The sequence below is a fragment of the Tasmannia lanceolata genome, unplaced genomic scaffold, assembly GCF_043159265.1.
Source record: "Tasmannia lanceolata isolate RefF3 unplaced genomic scaffold, GAP_Taslan_0.1 ptg000008l, whole genome shotgun sequence".
NCBI classification, from domain to species: Eukaryota; Viridiplantae; Streptophyta; class Magnoliopsida; order Canellales; family Winteraceae; genus Tasmannia; species Tasmannia lanceolata.
In genome coordinates, this window is record NW_027518685.1 from 28,017,258 (window position 1) to 28,037,610 (window position 20,353).

General features: G+C 39.8%; 1 protein-coding gene and 1 long non-coding RNA gene across 2 annotated transcripts; one reads left to right on the forward strand and one right to left on the reverse strand.

Annotated features, from left to right (window-relative positions):
• The first annotated feature begins 1,825 nt into the window (after positions 1-1,825).
• LOC143885051 (geraniol 8-hydroxylase-like) lies at positions 1,826-10,323 on the forward strand. Its single transcript, XM_077389007.1, has 3 exons — positions 1,826-2,428; positions 2,535-3,032; positions 9,556-10,323. The coding sequence occupies exons 1-3, from the start codon at positions 1,910-1,912 to the stop codon at positions 10,192-10,194; spliced, it is 1,656 nt and encodes a 551-aa protein (XP_077245122.1). The 5' UTR covers positions 1,826-1,909; the 3' UTR covers positions 10,195-10,323.
• LOC143885053 (uncharacterized) lies at positions 1,972-18,898 on the reverse strand. Its single transcript, XR_013253126.1, has 3 exons — positions 18,739-18,898; positions 8,877-8,987; positions 1,972-2,433 (listed from the first exon to the last, which is right to left on the reverse strand). It is a non-coding gene; the product is annotated as an uncharacterized LOC143885053 (long non-coding RNA).
• Between the last annotated feature and the right edge of the window lie 1,455 nt (positions 18,899-20,353).

The window sequence follows — 20,353 nt, forward strand, 5'->3', positions numbered from 1 at the left end:
GCTATGTAGAAAACGTCATTTTGAAACCTCCACTTAAGTAGCAATCAGGTGTTGAAAATAAAGATCAAAGCACAAAAGCTCTGAAACCAATTGTAGAAAACAAAGCCAAGAACCTCAAACACAAAAGGATGGTGAGAGAATTTCTTTTTGAATATATTAGTCAAAGTCCAAACAACACCACAACATATCGAGAGAGAGAGAGAGAGAGAGAGAGAGAGAGAGAGAGAGATCTTTCTTTATTTCAAAAACATGAAAACCATGCACCACCACCCTCTTCTCAACGTTTTGCACTATGGTACACACACTATCGTTTTTCTCCTGTGTTAACGCTTTTTACAAAGAAAAAATCAAACAAAATAAAAAAAAAGTAAAACTCTAAATTAGAAACCACTTTCCTACACTAAGTCAAACAACATTAAGAAACTACTTTCCAAAAAATAACTACTTTCTAAAGACTAATTAAAAACTAATTAAAGTTTTATTTATTAATTAGAAACTAACCATATTATTAAAAACTTATTCAACAAGACTCTTAACTACTAAACTAAGACTCCTAAAAAAGATTAGAAACTTCTAAATTGATCCATATGTAGACCCGCACCGCATCGGCCAGGCCCCTCCGACTCTGTGGAGGGTCGGCGATGACTCAACATCAGGACGGCGGGGGAGAGAAAAAGAGAAACTAAGGAGACAATAGCATTTTTCTATCGGGGCATGCATGATCTCTAGGGTAATGTCCTATTGGGGTATCATGGTAACACTATTGAAGAAGATATAAAAAATTCTAATTCTAAGTTTCTAACTACAAGCAAAAAAAAAAAGGGCTTTCTTGTCCATCATGGCTGCCAATAAAAGTAGCAAGTATATCTATTTTATATCTGCCGGTATATTTTTTTAATTTTAAGTTTTTTTTTTTAAAGAAAAAAAGTCTTTAGCAGGGGGTCCAGACTACCAATAATGACCTAAATTTCTCTAATTTTTTTAAAAAAGTTAAAAATATGACTTTAGGGAGGTCATGACAGCAGGTACCAAAGCAGGGAGAACACATTATATGAGCCCACAAGCTAATGACAGTGAAAAGCTTTACCAGTAAGAATCCTTAGAAACAACGTAGGGCTGATAAATAAAAACTCGACCAATAAGAAACCGTAGAAACAACACCTGATGCAATGAAAATACAAAGAAAGTGAAATCATATATTATATATATGCAAAACAGAATCCTGGACGACGTGGGTGCACCACATGGCACCCCTCCTCAAAAAACATAAAACTCTCTCTATAAGGTGATATATTTGGATTGTAGAAAAAAAATCACCATATCCTACATTTTTAGCAAAATTGTTTCTATTACTCAATATCCTACGTATATTAGCAAAATTATTTCTATGTATCGGAGAAAAAATCTCCACTATGTCCCATGATTTTAGTAAAATTGCTTCTATCTCTCAATATCCTACGCATATTAGCAACATTTTGGCAAATTATTTATTTTTTGCCCCGTGCATCGCACGGGTTATCCACTAGTGTTTTCTTAATAAGGAGGGCCCAAATTGAGGAGGTTCCTTGGGGCCGCGTAGGAGGAAAGCAGTGAACCACACAAAGTTTTTGGTGGTTAGCTTCCTTCGCGTCTTAATTAGTCTGAGGCTCCCTAATTGTAAGATCATTAGTACGTACTTCAACGAAAAATGTACAAGTTATAGCTGTCCTGAAAAAGATTGTCCAATTCCATATGGACCCACACATTGTCCATGGATTGAAAAATCAGGTGCTTGATGTTTGGATTTTTGGATTATATTCCTGTCGTGACAATTCTGCTATTGGAGGTGAAATAATATCTGTGGACTTTCAGAGCTTTGGACTGACACTTTCTTGACCTCTTTTATCTTATCCCTCTGCTTCAATTCCTCATGTCTGTTCGTTTTAGATACCTTCTTCCTAATTCCCTGGAAAAAATGGCTATCTCTGATAGTTTTGGTAAAATTATTGGTTCCATTTCCAAAAGGTGTTCATGGTCGTGGGAGATCCCCAATCCTAACGACAAATTCATGAAAGTTCTCACGGTTTCAATAGCAGTACTAGTAATTGGCTGGTATATAAGTTTAATCAGGAAATGGAAAAAGGGAAGCGTAGAATTACCACCGGGCCCACAAGGCTTGCCTTTGGTTGGGAACCTTCTCTTTCTCGACTCGGAGCTCCATCGATACTTCGCCAAATTAGCTCGAACCTATGGTCCGATCATGAGACTTCAACTTGGAAACAAGCTTTGTGTGGTAGTGAGTTCCTCAACGGTGGAAAAAGAGATCCTCAAAGACCATGACACCACCTTTGCCAACCGTGACGTGCCTGCTGCAGCGCGAGCCCTACCACACGGTAGCCATGACATTGTGTGGTCTCCCAACGGTTCACTCTGGCGCATGCTCCGCAAGGTATGCTGCAAGTATACAATGAATTTTCAAGATTACAACACTTCTCTAAGCCGTAATTTAAGGTTTAACAGATTAATTGATCGAAGTCCACATTGTTTCTAACAAGGTATGTGTAGGAGATTTGCTAAACAACACAAACCTTGATGCTTTCAAAGCCCTCCGCCAACATAAGGTTCGCCAGATGGTGCACGCCATCTATACCAAGGTTGGTACCCCAATTTCAGTGGGTGAGCACATTTTTGAAACCACTTTTAGCACGATTACAAGCATGCTGTGGGGTGGGAGGCACGAAAGTGGCAGCAAAAGTATTGCTGAGTTTCGCCAAGTGGTAGAGGAAGTTGCTGTACTTTTCAGCAATCCCAACATTTCTGATATTTTTCCTATTCTGGCCCGGTTCGATATACAAGGAGTGGAACGACAGATAAGGAAGCGTGTGTTGTGGCATGATCGATTCGTTGACCGAATCATAGATCAACGTCTAGAATTGGGTAGAAAAGAAGAGAAGGGAAACAGGCACGAAAGAAAGGACTTTCTGCAATTACTTTTGCAGCGCAAAGAACAAGGAGAGCCATTGACCACGTCCCACATCAAGGCCTTACTTCTGGTAATTCTCTTTTGAAGAATGAAATGCTTCTAAGGCTTTTTAGGAGTGTGTGTTGAGAAAATCCACGAGGCAAATCCGTTCCAATTGTGCACAAATAAACAGAAAAGTAAAGATAAACAATAGCCACAAAATGAACACCGATACTTTACATGGTTCGGCCAATGCCTACATCCACGGGCAAGAACACAATGTTCCACTATGAGAAAAACAATACACAAGGATTACAATGGATTAAACACGAAACTCACAAACCCGCAACCTTTTCCTTGCTTCTCAACGAAGACCGTACACTGAGAGTAACACAAGAACACCCGAGAGAAAACCCAAGAGGAGAGAAGAAACACTCTCCCTTCTCTTTTTCTCTTCCTCTAGCCCCAAGCCTCTACTGTTGCCGCCACACAATGGTCCTGCAAAGAGGATAGCTTTTACACTTAGGTTTTGGGAAAACCTAAAAAACTTCTTTCTATTTTTTCTTCCCACGTAAGCCTTGGGAAACAAGGCAACTTTCCCAACAGTGGCTACAATATACAGGATAATTGTGTGTCATTATTTTAAAAATAATCGGTCTATCCTATGACTGAGGTATCCTGGTATTTCGCAGATAAGGTTATCCAATCATGAGAGTTTGATTTAGCGAAAATTCAAGCCACTTCATGGCCCACTTTTGTATTAGAGAATAGCTACCTCAGAAGAATTAAACGAGTAAGACAAAATCTGCTAAAAAGTGAGCTGAAATTGCCTAGCAAATCCCACAATTAAAAAACAAAACACAAGGTGGGTTAGTGCAAAACATGGCGGCACGCACGCACGCGCGCGCGCACACACACATATATGGGATTTGCTAGCATCCATCACAAAAGCCAGAAGGCATTTCGCGGATGGGTTGTTGCATGTGAGAGAAGCCACTTCTTGAGTAAATAAATCTGCTAACAAGTGAGCCTGTGTGGCTACTAGGAATTGGTAGCATCTTGAAAGCTGACTTAAAAGTTATTATAGGGTCTTGAGAATAGGCGTGGAAGTTATTATTGATTAATTTTCAATGCATCTCATTAACTATTTTGTATCTCTATACATATCAATGAGAATGAGCAACAAAAGATGGAACTTTTGAATGAATTTCTCAATATCAAATTGCTGTAATCTAGAGTTCAGTGATTCCTCCCAAGGGTTGAGTGATTTCCCTTTGGTGTTGAGTGATCCCGCCTTGCTAGTCGAGTGATTCCCAGTATCCTACCCGGCGAGTGATTCCGCTATAGATCGGTCGAGCGATTCCTAGCTATATCTTTCTATTTATTCTTGTTATTTGAGCAATTCCTATTTGTGATTTTATTTGCGGGTTATGGCCTGCATTAGAATAGGAACATAACTTATCATGGTCATAATGAATATTCACCTATGAACCTTTCACATTTGAAGGATGCTATGACATTTGTGCTCCGAAGATATATATATATATATATATATATATATATATATATATATATATATATATATATATATATATATATATATATATATATATATGAGAATACAGTTCTTGCGGGTGCCCTCATATAAGCTTACCTGCGGTGGCTCTTTCAAAACATAGGGGGCCCACATTGTTAGGATGATCTGAAGCATTCATTTGAAAGGCCACATCATAGATAGGGTGTGTACAAAAAATCAGCTCCATTGGATCATCCTAACCCCTCCAAAAGTGGGGGCAAAAATGGGCAGATTTGTGGACAAAATGTGTCTATCCATTTTTGCCCCTACTTTTGGAGGTGTTAGGATGATCCAATGGAGCTGATTTTTTGTACACACCATATCTATGATGTGGCCTTTCAAATGAATGCTTCGGATCATCCTAACAATGTGGGGCCCTTATGTTTTGAAAGAGCCACCTCATATAAGCTATATGAGGGCACCCTTAGGAACCCTTTTCTCTCTCTCTCTCTCTCTCTCTCTCTCTCTATATATATATATATATATATATATATATATATATATATATATAGAGAGAGAGAGAGAGAGAGAGGTGTATCTATTCGATTGAATAGATAACTTATCTACTCCGTCGGCAAGAAACACAGTGGGCCCACATTGTTTGGGTGATGCAAACCATTTATTTGATGGGCCCTCACATATATAGGGTGTGCCCAAAAAATTAGCTCCATAGGATCATCCCAACCCTTCGATTTGTGGAGGTTAAAATGGACGATCAAATGAATGCTTTAGATCATCCAAACAATGTAGGCCCCCACTGTATTTTAAGCTGACGGAGTGGATAAGTTATCTACTCGATCGAGTAGATATACTTTTCTCATATATATATATATATATATATATATATACTAGTAAAAAACCCGTGCGATGCACGGGCCGACGAAGAACCGGACGACATCATCGGTTGATCCAAACCATCGATGTGATGGAACACAACATGAAGAGGTTGTGCCCGTAAAATCATTTCCATAGGCTGATCCTAGGCGTCCAATCTGTAGAGGTTTCCATCATAGGTTGATCCAAACCGTCCATGTGATGGAACACAACATCAATAAGTGGTGCCCGTAAAATCATTTCCATAGGCTGATCCTAGCCATCCAATCTATAGAGGTTTCCATAATATGGTGTTCCTCTTCAGGTGCCCGGAGTTCGTAAATATTTTGCAAGGTGCGCCGGAGTCTTAGTATCTCCAAAAAATCATAAGGAAAAGTAGCTTGTTCGTAATTGTCATATTTCGATACATCCTCTCGGTAGTTTTTTTTCGTAATTGTCATATACAGGCACCCATGGTCCGTAATTTCCCTACAAAACTTTAATACGTAATGATTATTATCGGTAGCTTTTTTTGGCAGTTATTATTGCTAGCCACCTTTCCAGACATAGTATTTCTGTGAGGTTTTTCAACACGGCTAATAAGACAAATCTCTGAACATATACAATCATAAAGGACGGGCGAGACGTAACCTTCGGAGAAGGTGGCTAGTAGATCAGAAAAACTTTTCCAAAATTTTTTTCCTGGAAAAGACGAATGACATTTTGGAAAGTTAGCTGCATAGTATATATATATATATATATATATATATATATATATATATATATATATATATATATATATATATATATATATATATATAGAGAGAGAGAGAGAGAGAGAGAGAGAAAACGGTTCCTACACATATGTGTAGAGAGTTCTCTACACACTAGCTTAAAATACAGTGGGGGCCCACATTGTTTGGGTGATCCAAGCCATCCATTTTAAAGGCCCTCACATAGATAGGGTGTCTACAAAAAATCAGATCCATAGGATCATCCCAACCCTACAATTTGTGGAGGTAAAATGGATGTCTTTAAACCTTCACAGATTAGTCCATTTTTTGCCTCCACAGTTCGAATGGTTAGGATGATCCTATGGATCTGATTTTTTGTGGACACCCTATCTATGTGAGGGCCTTAAAAATGAATGGTTTGGATCACCCAAATAATGTGGCCCCCACTGTATTTTAAGCTAGTGTGTAGATAACTTATCTACACATATGTGTAGGAACCGTTTTCTCATATATATATATATATATATATATATATATATATATATATATATATATATATATATATATATGAGTAAAGGGTTTCTGCGCTCGAGCGCAAATAAGCTTATCTGTGCTTGAGTGCACAAACAGGCGTGGGCCCACATTGTTGGGGGGGATCCAAAGCATTCATTTGGAAGGCCCTTTCATGGATAGGGTGTCCACCAAAAATCAGCTCCATTGGATCATCTTAGGGTGTCCATTTGTGGGGTGAAAATGGGCAGATTAGTGGACAAACAGTATCTATCCATTTCCACCCCAACAAATGGACACCCTATGATGATCCAATGAAGCTGATTTTTGGTACACACCCCATCCATGATGGGACCTTTCAAATGAATGCTTAGGATCACCCCAACAATGTGGCCCCACCCTTGTTTCCTGCACTCGAGTACAGATAAGCTATCTGCGCTCGAGCGTAGGAACCCTTATCTCTCTCTCTCTCTCTCTCTCTCTCTCTCTCTCTCTCTCTATATATATATATATATATATATATATATATATCTCTCTCTCTCTCTCTATATATATATATATATATATATAGAGAGAGAGAGAGAGAAGAGTTTCTAAACCGTGGTGGCTGGTATAGATAACTTATCTACACACTAGCTTAAAATACAATGGGGGCCACATTGTTTGGGGGATCCAAAGCATTCATTTGATGGGCCCTCACATAGATAGGGTGTGCCCAAAAAATCAGCTCCATAGGATCATCCCAACCCTACGATTTGTGGAGGCAAAAAATGGACATGTGCAAAAAATGGACAGATTTGTGAAGGTTTATACAAGTCCATTTTTTGCCTCCACAAATCGTAGGGTTGGGATAATCCTATGGAGCTGATTTTTTGGGCACACCCTATCTATGTGAGGGCCCATCAAATGAATGCTTTGGATCACCCAAACAATGTGGTCCCCACTGTATTTTATGCTAGTCTGGTCCCCATTGTATTTGTCTTGTATGTGACGTCAAATACAATTACATCATTGAAGGTTAGGTATGCTTCTCTTGCTCTTGAATCTGCCCAAAACATCAATCTCAAGTTACCCTCAACATCTAACTCCATGGCTTCCGGGTCTTATCGTTTTTTCATAAACTGTTGGGCTATTGTCACACTTCTTTCCCCATATTGTTAGCCCTTTGTGCTCTCAAATGTCCTTTCACCTGAGTTGGTGTGAGAGCACTCGTTGAACCTTTGTTTGCAGCATTAATTGCCCTTGCAATGCTAGAAGGCCCAAACCTTTCACTGTGTAGTTTCTCCATCAAATTCTTACATGACGCTTTCTTATGTAATGTACTATGTGAATGGTGCAATCGTGTTTTATGTGGAGATGTAAGATTGTGACAACGACGCTTTCTTACTTCCCACTTCCCATCTTTTGTAGACTTGATCTCCATCTTTGCTTCACATCCTCTCCTACAATGCGACGCCGATTCACTTCCTTACCAATCTGTCTTTTGTCATTCGTATTTTTATACCCCTGTCTATCACATACATAAGTATTCCGTATAGCTTCCCCTGTTTTCATCGACTTATTGGTCCTCCATTTCCGTATTCCGAATCCTGTAGCCAACGCATAATGATTATAGAATTTGTAGGCAGCTTCACAGTTATCAAAAACCCGCCCTTCAAAAGGTTTGTTAGTTGCAATGATCTTACAATCATTGTTACTATGCGTCTCCACCCTCATCGTTATCAACACAAAGTAAATCATCCTAACATTCTTCCTCATTAACCAACAGTAATCTATTCTTATGAGCTTCATAAATCCCATCAACATGCGACAACGTATCATCAACTGTAATTAATCTATTTGTGTCGGCCTCATCGATAGATAGCGACAACGGTTCCATAACTCAAAACAACTCCAATCCCTTTGAATGAAAAAAAAGAAAGAAAGAAAGAAGGTCAAAATGATAAGAACGTGAAAAGATAAAACAACAATAATTGCCTGTGAATACCAACAAAATAAAAACCCTTGATTCTTGAAATAGGCCTTGTTCAGATTGTTTAGCCCAAAAGAAAAAGCCCAGATTTTAGCCAAGAATCCAGATTAAAGGGCCTGTTTAAATCCATGTTAAAGGGCTTCTTTAAATCCAATAATAATCCAGTATTTAAAGGGCCTTTTAAATCCGAAAAAGTTAGTCTCAACATGTTAGTCTCATCTTAAAAAACACTAAAAGAGAGCACCAGCAAACCACTAAAAATAGCGAAAAAAATTTCATGCACCTTTAATTGCACATTTTATATTGTAGCACAACATGAGAGGAGATTACCTGTAAACCTCCTTCGTCAGGTTCTCGGATTATTGTAGCACAAACCCACATTATAGCCTAGGGTTGAGTGGAAATCTGGAGTTCAAATGCACAGAAACCAAACTCTTAAACCTATCAAAGTTGAAGAAAACACAAACTCTCAATATAGCAGAAAAAAAAACCTTAATGGGATTAGAAAAACTCTTCTCAGAAAAACCTGAGCATGTTGGAATCGATTAGAAAATTGATTGAAGGAAAGGACTTACTTCTCAGAAAAACCAGACCATTGCATGCATTTTTTTCTCATGAAAACCCCAAAAAACTTCTGTTTACATATATATATATATATATATATATATATATATATATATATATATATATAGAGAGAGAGAGAGAGAGAGAGGCGCAAGTGGAGGGGGATGGGAACAAATGGGGAATGGGACCGATTTGGGGGTGAAAACCAGAAACCCTCGTTTTTTCTTCTCCTCCTTCGTAGGTTTTTTTCTGTTGCCGAAGCCCTAGATTCACGATTTTGGGAAAGCACATAACGCATTCTCCTTTTTTTGTTTAAATCGAGGGACGGCTTGGATCAATCTAGATAGTGTTTAGGCGTTAAGTGGGAAGTAGTGCATAGAGAGCTTCTCTTTTCTCATATGTTGCTTAACAAGTTGCTTACAGTTCTGATTGTAAGTTCTAACAGGACTTTGTGTATGCGGGAAATGACACAACATCGACCACGCTAGAGTGGGCAATGGCCGAGATGATAGACCATCCAGAAGCAATGAAAAGTGCCCAGGAGGAACTAGAGCAAGTGGTTGGGCTGAGTGCTACAGTAGAAGAGGCCCATTTGTCTAAATTGCACTATTTGAGCGCGGCGATGAAGGAAGTCATGCGATTGCATCCGGTGGCCCCACTGTTGGTACCACATTGCCCAAGCCAGTCATGTGTGGTGGGTGGATATATGGTCCCCAAGGGTGCTCAAGTCTTGGTGAACGCATGGGCGATACAAAGAGACCAGGAGGCATGGGACAAGCCCTTGGATTTCAAGCCAGAGAGGTTCTTGATGGCAACTACCAAATATGATTACAGTGGAAATGATCTTCGTTATATTCCCTTCGGGTCGGGGAGGAGAATATGTGCAGGGATGGCCTTGGCAGAGAAGTTGGTAATGTATACACTGGCATCACTCTTGCATTCGTTCAGCTGGCGTTTGCCGGAGGGGACAAAGGTAGATCTCTCTGATAAATTTGGTATCATTCTAAAGATGAAGACACCACTCATTGCCATTCCCACACCAAGATTATCCAAGTCAGAACTTTATGATTACGAACAAAACTGAAAGCCTCTCTGTCACCCAAATTTATGATCTATAATGTATTGAAAGTAGTATGTAACCGATATTTTAAAACTTGAAAATTTCATAAATAAATGAGCTATGGCGCTACCTACCATATAGATAGGTTAATCATGTTGATGAGGCATTTTTTTATGGTGGTGAACTGGTCATATATATTCACACTCTTTTTAAATATTAGAACTCACATATTTATGTTACAATATCCGGATTGGTTGTTTGAAGGTGTTACAATTCTCAAATGGAAAATGATATGGGGACTCTTTATAATAACTACCTTTGTCGAATCGCTATTTAGAAAAAATTTATTCTGAAACCTCCATTTAAGTAGCAATCAGGGAAACCAGCAAGAGATAAAAAGCAATCAAGAGAGGACAACGAAAGTCAGTATTGACAACACATTCCAATCCTATTCCAATTCCTCATGTAAACGGAGTGGCAATTCCGATTCTAGTGTTTAGGTAAGCGAATTCTTCAAGGGAATCAGTCATTATTCCAATGTTGCCGTTTGGTATATATCATCGAGAACAATGGAATGGATACAAATTTTCACTAAATTTTCTATATTATCCTCAATCAATAAGACTTGGTTTTGTTTGATAAGCATGAATAAGACTTATTAAGACCTTGACCACTCAAAAACAAAAGACTTATTACCTTACTGAGGTGCATCCATAACAGTCATCGACATTCTGAAACTCTTCTTAAAAATGTAAACATTCATCATACAACGTCTCAAAAGTTAAAAATTCTGCATTCCACTGAACAAAATTAAAAGTGATGAAAATTCACTGGTAGAATAAAGAAACCTAGTGAATATTAACAAATCCAAATATAAAAGAAGAAACTAGAATACTATAATTGACTAATCAGTCCCAAATGCAAATAATTTTATAATTAGCATAATGCAAGGTTATATATATATATATATATATATAACTCTACAATTTCTAAATCAAATCACTCTACAATTTCTAATCCGGAATATCCAAAGATACAGAGTTTCACCAATACCTTGAAACTTATGCAGACTTTACTCACTGGTAAAGACAAATTCATCGAAACAGCGAGTCCATATAATTATGCAAAAGATGAAGGAATAAGACAAATTCATCGAAAACCCAACAATTGAAACCGATGTTTGGAAAGAAAAAAAAACACATTACTCATTGACCAGAAAATCACAACTTGAACTGAGTTAAAGTCAGCCAGTTCTCTGACAAAAAAAATCCTTTGCTTTCAGTGGAGGCAGCTGATATAAAACAATAAATAATAAATAATAAATGTAACACAATATTTTAAGAAAAATGACGAATAACAGAGACAGAGAGAGGCTAGGAACCAAAATTTCTCAAGTGTTGTAATATTTATTTGTTTTACCAGAAAACAAAAAGACGATACGATCATCAACATACTGTCAAATTCCTCCGGACGACAACAAATTCTGGCATTTGACTTTAAATAAACAGCAAGACAGCATGAGAAATCAAGTATGGAAGTGAACAGGGAAAGAAAGCCGGTTGGGTCAGCGATTAAGAGACAAGCTCATATAATAAACGATGCGGAGCAAGAGCTAGGGAAACATGTGTGAGTCTCCAATGACATAACTCCGACCAAGGCAGCATAACTGAAGGTCAATTTTTGTGATAATGAATTCGCTAATCCACGTGCACATTACGGTCAGAGGGGGCGCATAGGAAAATGTTGGGGCCGAATAAATCAGCGCACGCAGCCATTAAAACCTAGGAAAAAGAAAAAGAAAATCTCGGTGCAGTTGACGTATGCGATCAAAAGGATTTTTGTTTTCAAGTGCAGGTTGGGTTTCTGGTGATCGATCGATTTTTGTCTCCTATCGCAGAGCAAAATCTGCAGTCTTTGCTCCCAGCGAGATTTTAGTATATGATCCAAAGGATTTTTGTTTTAGGTGAGGGTTGGGTTTTCTGGTGATCGGTCGATTTTTGTCCCCTATAGCAGAGCAGAATCTGCATAGTCTTTGCTCCCAGCGAGATTTTCTTCCATTGAGAGGAGAGGTGAGAGAACCTTCCGCCGGGGCAGGGTGGTGTGACGAGGAGAAGGTTGGGGTCGTTTTAATTTTGATTCCCCGATTGAGAATAGCACCTTCGGCCGGTAAGATGTGGTGCAATTATTTTCAGGATTTATTCCACCCCAGCTTTAATTCCTCACTTCATTACATTCAAAAGTAGAACCAAACACTGTAATTATATGAATAAGAATAGCATTCCGATTCCGATTCCGATTCCGATTGGTTATTCCAGCAATAAAAAAGGGCCTATCGGAGTAACACGTTTCCTATTCCTGTAATTCATTTTTTTTTCTAGCAGAGTAATACATCTTACTTATCAGGGTCATGACTCTTGGTCTCATTGCATGCTTAATGAGCTTAGTATGTAACCACATATTTTAGAAATTTGACCTGACAGTTTTTCATTTAGCATTGATCCCTTCAATGGTTTCTAGCTTATAAGATCTATGAGTTGAATCTCTCGTCGACCAGGCCAGTTGAAAAATAACAGCAAAAATAGAATTGAGTTAGTGAGGGCTAGGTAAAAGTGGTTCTTCAGGGCATAAAGGATAAAGTAGAGAGGGGTTTGAGGATTCTATGATTTTGAAGCGAGTAGAGGCAGGAGAATAAAAAAGAAGAGAGAGGAGGCAATCCAAAGGGAAATTTAGGGATTTGAGAGGTGTGAAGTTTGAAGGAATATTATGGCAGATTAAGGAGTGCGAAGCCAAGGAAGCTAACCAAAGGGAAATTTTCTCTCTCTCAAGAAGACGCCGCCAAGAGAGAGACTGAGCACAGCAAAGAAACTTAAGGAGGAAGCATAGAGAGGGTAAAAAAAAGGAAAAAGGCATTTGTTTTGAAGATCAAAACATAGAAGGTTTGTGTCCCGAATCGCTTTCTCTTCTGGAAGCTTATTGGTTATATACTCACCTCCCTTTGAACATTCCCGATTTCCCTCGAGCTAGAGGAATAAGAGTGATATATGCATCTCTTCACTATCTTTTCTGCTATGAAGATCATAAGAGAGAGATGAAGAGGGAGCATCAGGGAATCATGAGGGAGAATGGGGAATACTCTTTCGTGGGGAAGATTGGTCTAGACCATCTTTGATGTTTTGCCTTCATCTGTATCAATTCTACGCATTCCGAAGTGCTTGGCCTTCATCTGATCTTGAATTTCCGCATACTAGAGTGCACCAGAGTGCTTGGCCTCTGTATAGCAGAGTCCCTTCAACATCAATATTTTTTTTGAAAAGAATATCAAAAATAAAAAATCTGTCAGGGCCCCTTCAACATCAATATGGACCCCGCTCATACCCCCAACACCCATCACCGCCTGTTGAACAAACTCCTATCTGAACAAGAACAAGGACAGATCCTAAAGGAGATCGAAGAAGCCGGATCCAAACCAAATGCAACTTTTGAAGGAGAATGAAGAACTCAGCCAACATACATCGGATCCAAAATGACCCTTGGGCACTATGACCATTGGGCACTAAATCAACAGTTCTTCAAAGAAGAAAAGTAACAACCTGCATCAATCAAAGGTTAATCCATGACAAGACATTGAAGAAGATGAGTTAGTTCTCCACTCGGAAAACGCCACCGAAAAACTACCATCGAGTCGGAAAACAAACGTTCGGGATCAAAAACTACCTAGAAAATCTCCATCCCCGATTTGGTAAAAATCGACATGGCATCAAACGAAATGTGCGATAGCCAGGAAAAGGAAACTCTTCCAATTGAAGACTGTTCAGCCGACCACATTGATTCTCCCTAGGATGCAGGTTCTTTCACAAATAAAAAAAGTCCCTCAACAACAGAAGCCTCGGTCAACATCCTCTCGCTCCTTCAAGGAAGGCTGCCCAAAATCAGCATCAAAACCACTGAAGAAGATATCTTACCTGACCTAGTAAATTTAGAGAAAAAAGTAGAATCACAGGAAGCTTTTTATTAGTCTGAGAAAGGAAAGCCTCACAAAGGAGAAGGTAAAACCCACCACCCTTTTTAGTACACTGAAAGGAAAGTTTGAAATTAGACAATGAACGGGAAAATATCCCTCGGCCCCTTGATACGCAAGAAAATTTTCATGGTAACGGAACCACACCTCCACGTGGAGGTTTTCACCTTGCAAACATTTAGGGCGAAATAACCAATACCACTCCCCATCTAAACAGAAAAATGGACTCACTTATTCAAGAATAACTCTGTCCAGCCAAAGGAAAGAAACCACTCGCTTGGGACAAACTCTGGCCTTACCCCTCACATAAAACTGGACCACATCCCTTCAAAGGAGGAAGATGGAGACTCAGAAGTGATCTTCAACAAAGAGGACGTCGGGGGGCTGAAAGCAAAAGGACACACTGCCTAGTTAACAACTTCCTAGGTAGACGGACCTACTTCATTGCAATCAGGGACTCCCCCTTGCAAGGAAAACGAGCCTAAGAGGGGAACTTCAGCTCTTCGCCTTGAACAATGAATTCTTCTTGTTCAAGTTCACAAACTTAGAAGACTGCGCGCACACTCTAGAAATAACAACCACAACTTTGGAGGCAGACCATTGATATTCACTTGAACGTCTAAGCCTAATTGTGATACCCATTTGGGTTCAGCTCCCAAGCCTCCATCTCCAGTTCTGGACACCTCATAATCTTAGCAAAATAGTTGGAAGCCCCTCTATATGGATACTCCTAAAGCAGAGACGTCAAGGCTACGCTACGCAAGGTTTTACATAGAATTGATGTATTGAAGAACCTCTCAGATACCATCAAGCTCACCACTCTTATGGGGGCTCACTTTCAAAAAGTCGAGTATGACTAGAAGGCCAAAGCCTGCAGCCACTGTTAAGACTTTAGCCATTCAACCGACATATGCCACAAAAATTAACAATGTTGAGAAAAAAATTATTGCGCAAGAATAGAGGTCAGCGAACCAAAAGAAGCTCCATGATAGAAAACCCATTCCAGCCACTTGCAAAGAAGGCAAAAGGAGGGAGATATTGCAACCGAGGGGAAAAATCTGGAGAATGTAAGAAACGAAGTGCTTCACTCCCCAACTAGTAAAAACTCTTTCAGTCCTTAAGCAATTAGAAGAAGAAGCCCATGTTAGGCAAGAACCAACCCACACCAAACGGAACCAAGTCGAAAAGGGATCCTCAAACACATTTGGAAACCGACTCCAAAGGTAAACCATGGCAGACAGTTCCAAAGAAGGAATACCTCTGCATTCCTTGCCTAAGATGCTCCCATCAAGCTAGCCGATTTTGTAACTCAAAAATATTGAACAGTTTGAACTCTTAGGTTTAGTGCTCTATTTTTTGTCTTTCCCAAGTTTTGGATCTCCCTCTCTTATGTTTCTGAGTTAGGGATGGTGTCTTGTTCCCATGAATATAACATCTTTCTTTTTATCTAATAAACTGGTAGTGGTCCCAGCCAAACCACAGCTTACCTACCAAAAAAATGTTTTATACGGTGCTCGAACCATGCAATGCTTGTGTAGCACGAAAAGTACATTAAGGCCTCATATGAATGTATGATTTAAGCCATTCATTTGTTGGTCCACATCATAGATATATAGGTCGTGCCCCAAAAATGGTGGCGATAAGATGATCTTAACCCTTCAATTTGTGGACGTTAGTATCCATTTTAAACCTACACAAATCAAACGATTAGGATCATCCTATGCTCACCAACTTTGTAGCAAGCAGGGAGAGAGAACAGAGGGAGGCACCACATGATCCTTATCCTTCAATTGTGGAGATATTTTTTATACTGTCATTTTTGTAACTTTCTGAGCTGTCTATTTTACACCATAAATATGGCTAAAGGTTAGATCATCCTTTTTTTGGTAGGTAAGCTAAGGTTTGGCGGGGACCCCTACCGGTTTATTAGATAAAGAGAAAGATGCTGCATTCATGGGTATAAGACACCATCCCTAACTCGGAGCACATGAGAGGGAGATCCAAAAACTCGGGATAGACAAAAACTAAACACTAAACCTAACAGTTCAAATTGCTCAATACTCTTGAGTTACATAATCGGCTAGCTTAATGGGAGCAGGTTGGACCCTTTGGGAGAGTCTTAGTCAGTTCTTCTTTGGGACCTTCTGTCATGGTTCACCTACTTAGGAGGGTGACTCCGCTCCTCTTATCCTTTTCTTTGCCCTTTTCCTGTAATTCTATGTATGATACATTGGATTCCTCCAATCCTAGGCCCTCTCTCCTTCACAGTCCTCAAATATCGAATAGAAAATTTTCATTTTAATAACTTGAGGGGCAATACTTCCAGCAGCACCTCTGACTGTGGTCTTTGACGGGACCTTCTTCTTCTACAGTTTCGGGGGCTCAAAATATGTTTACTAGTTGGGTCTTTTGGCGTGGCACTGCATGGACCTCATATTTTCTCGTCCTCTTCGGATTTTTTATTCCAATTGCAATTTATGTCTCCTTTTGCATACTTTCAGATGCAGTTGGGATGGCTGGGATGATTTATCTGTCCTGAGGTTTCTTTTGGTTCACCGGTCTCCATTCTTGATTTTGAATTTTTTCTCGACATTGCTAATTTTTATGGCATGTGTCAATCGAATGGCTGAAATCTTAATAATTGTTGTAGGATTTTGGCGCTCGACATTTTGCACGTGAACCCAATAGTAGTGGTGAGTTTGATGGAATCTGAGAGGTTTTTCCGAGCATCAATTTCTATGCAAAATCTTGCGCAGCTTAGCTTAACGATTATGCTTTAGGGGTGTCCATATAGAGGGGGCTTCCTGATTTTATTGGCTATTTTGCCTAGGTTATGAGGAGTCCAAAATTAGAGATGAAGATCGGGGAGTCGAATCCAAACGGGTATCATTGTTAGGCTTAAACTCTCAAAGGAAATCTCTACGGATCATCTTTATAGTATCAATGGTCTGCCTTCATAGTTGTGGGTTGTTGTTTCCAGAGCGTGAGCGCAGTTGGTGAATTTGAACAAGACGAATCTGTTGTTCAAAGCGAAGAGCTGAATCTCTCATTTTAAGCTTTATTTCTTTGCGAGTTGACCCCTGAGGGCTATGAAGTAGGGTCGTCTACCTAGGAAGTAACCAACTATGCAATTTGCCCATTTGCTTTCAGCCTCCCCAACTTCCTCTTCATTAAAGATCACTTTTGATTCTTCTTCTTCCTCTTCTGAAGGGGTAACGAAGTCGAGTTTTGTGCTTGGGGAGTGGCCGGAGTTTTTCCCAAGCAGATGGTTCCATTTCTTTGGTTGGTCGAATAGATGAGTCCATTTCTTAGCCTGATTTGCGAGTGTGGTGTTTTTTATTTTATCCCGGATGTTTCGGGGGTGGATACCTCCACATGGAGGTTCTATTCCTCCTAGCATTTGAGAATGTTTGAATGGGGGTGTGCAGGAAACGAGACTTTTGTAACTCTTTCTTCTTTTTCCTTGCAAAAGGTGCTTGGAGAGGGTCTTTAACGCTCCCAGTTTATTTTTTCATTTCTGCCCGTTCGAGATTTCCCCCAAGGTCAGAAGAGCCACTTGTGGCTAACAGATTTCCAATTCGTTGGGTGTTGCTTTCCAAATTGGGCGAAGGGAGGCCTGGAGTTGCATGTGTTGTTGACCTAGAGGCGGTGGCTGGAGGTGTGGTACTAGATGGATCATCTTTTTGAGATGGCTGGAGGTGTGGTACTAGATGGATCATCTTTTTGAGATGGCTCAACGATTATGACCGAGTGGGCATCCTGTTGTCTGCTAGTTAAGCGCTTCTTGAGATCAGGGGAATGAAGAGGCCGAGACTACGAAATTCGAGCTCGTCTTCTGCAACGTCTCGGTGTAGGGGAGCCATTGAATTGTGTCACTTCCTTTTCATTTTTTTTTATTTTTTTTATATTTTTAGAAGAACTGCTTTATTTAGGGATCGAGGATCGTTTTGAAATTGGAGTATGTGGGCATAGTTCTTCTTCGATCTCCTTCAAAAGTTGCACTCATGTTTGATCTGGTGTTTGGGTGCTGAGTTATTCTTCGAACTCCTTCAGAAGCTGTTCTTTTTCTTGCTCAGTAAGGAGCTCGTTCAACAGGTGGCATTGGGTATTGGGGGATTAGCAGGATACATTAATTGTCTGCTATCACAACTAGCAGAGTTTTGGAACTATAATGCTATGAACATTGTAAAACCCTTTACAGGTAAAACCCACAGGTCTCATAACCCAACAGAACCAGGTTAGCTATAACCCTTAAAAGAACCAAAATCCTGGAACCCAAGCTTCAAAATCAATAGCACCTACAACCCATCAACAAAACCCCCAAACCCAAAAGGAAAGAACGAATAGCCAAAATTCATGATCCAATAACAGACCTAATGCCCTTAAAGTTGGGCGAAAGAGCTTTTTCAACGCATACACAAACTCAAACCGTTTCAAAACCATAAAACGCTAAGAAACAAGTGACACTACAACAAAAAACCTAGAATCAAGCCTTTCAAAATCAATAGAAACACATAACCCATCAGAATTAAAAGGAAAGAGAAACACACCCCTTTGCGTTTCCGGAGATTTCTCTTCAGACATCCTTCCTTTCATGTACAGAGTCAATTTGGGTTGTCCCAGGTTGAGCTTTTGCTAAAAAAAATATGAATTAAAATCAATCAGAACCCGACCCCACTTTTCAATAAAAGCTCAACCCGAATTCCCAAAACTCGACCCAAGTGGCCAAGTTGCACCCCCACTTTCAAGAGCCTCTCACGGTAAAAGAACAAGTCAACATTTTATGGGTGTTTAGGTCATTTACAGCTTTAGGATCTATGGGGCTAGGGGTGTAAACGAGCCGAGCCGAGCCGAGCTTGGCCAGGCTCGGCTCGGCTCGTTAAGCTCAAAGACTAGGCTCGGGCTTGGCTCGGGCTCGAACCAGGCTCGGGCTCGGCTCGGCTCGGTCAGGCTCGGCCAGGCTCACGAGCCGCTCGCGAGCTTTATGGGCATGGGTTTATCGAGTTTCGCACATGTCAAAGCTCGGTAGCAAAAGCACAAAAAAAAAGTAATCATTACACACACACAGAAAAGTAAAATAGCTATTTGATTTATATAGTTTAAAATGAAAAATTACGAAGAAAGGGTAGTATGTTATGACAATTAATAAAAAAATACCAAAAAATGTTGAAAGTTATGACAATTACAGGAAAAAATTAATTTCGATTTGCCGAGCCTCCGAACCCGAGCCAAAATTGACACCCCTATATGGGGCTGGTCATCTATACCTAATAATCTTCTTCTTTTTTTCTTTTTCTTTTTTTTTTTTATGACGTAGGGTGTCCCCACCCCACTTTGTAGAGTGGGACTAATTCCCTCCGGATGCGCGCAATCACCCGTAAACCATGCGCATCAGGTAAGCCCGAGGGATTCGACCTCTCGTCTCTTGGTAGCATACCCAAGACCTTAAGCCAAAGAGCCACACCTGTGTGGGTTTACAAGCAACATAAGTGCAACACGAGGACTTCCTAGGAGGTTACCCATCCTATACCTAATAATCTTGATGAACTAAAGGCTAAAGCTGTTAATGAGAGGGCTAGATCATCTAAATAGGTGGGGCCACTTTACTTTTTTGGGGGGGCATGATTTGCCCACTAATCATTTAAAATGTCACCGTAAAACACCTTACTTTCTAGGGCACGTTTGGCTACCATGATTTTTTTTTTTCCTCTCGAGGGTGGGAGAGGGATAGATATGAGAGGAACTGAGGGAATAGAGGATAAGAAAAGCCTGAAAAAAACATGAACCAAAAAACTCCACTCAAAAAGGGGTAACTAGTTTATCAAGGTCTCAACACTAGGAGTAACTAGTTTATCACGAATAAAAATTCCTGGTTGCCAAACATGGCCTCTAGGGTTTGTTTGAATCTATGGTGGAGAAAAAATTTCCATGGACTCCTTTGAATTAATTCCAGGATCTAGTAGGCCTAAAATTTTCTTTGAAGATAAAGGGCAGTGATAAACCGACCCCCAAATATCTTAAAAGCCAAAAGAGAGAGAAAGAGACATAGGGGGTCGATTCATCACTCCCCTAAAGAAAAGGGGGATGATAAATTCGCACCCATGTACGATAATTCGCACCCTTTTAACCTGAATTGACATAAAAAAGTGTCATTTAACGCTTTTT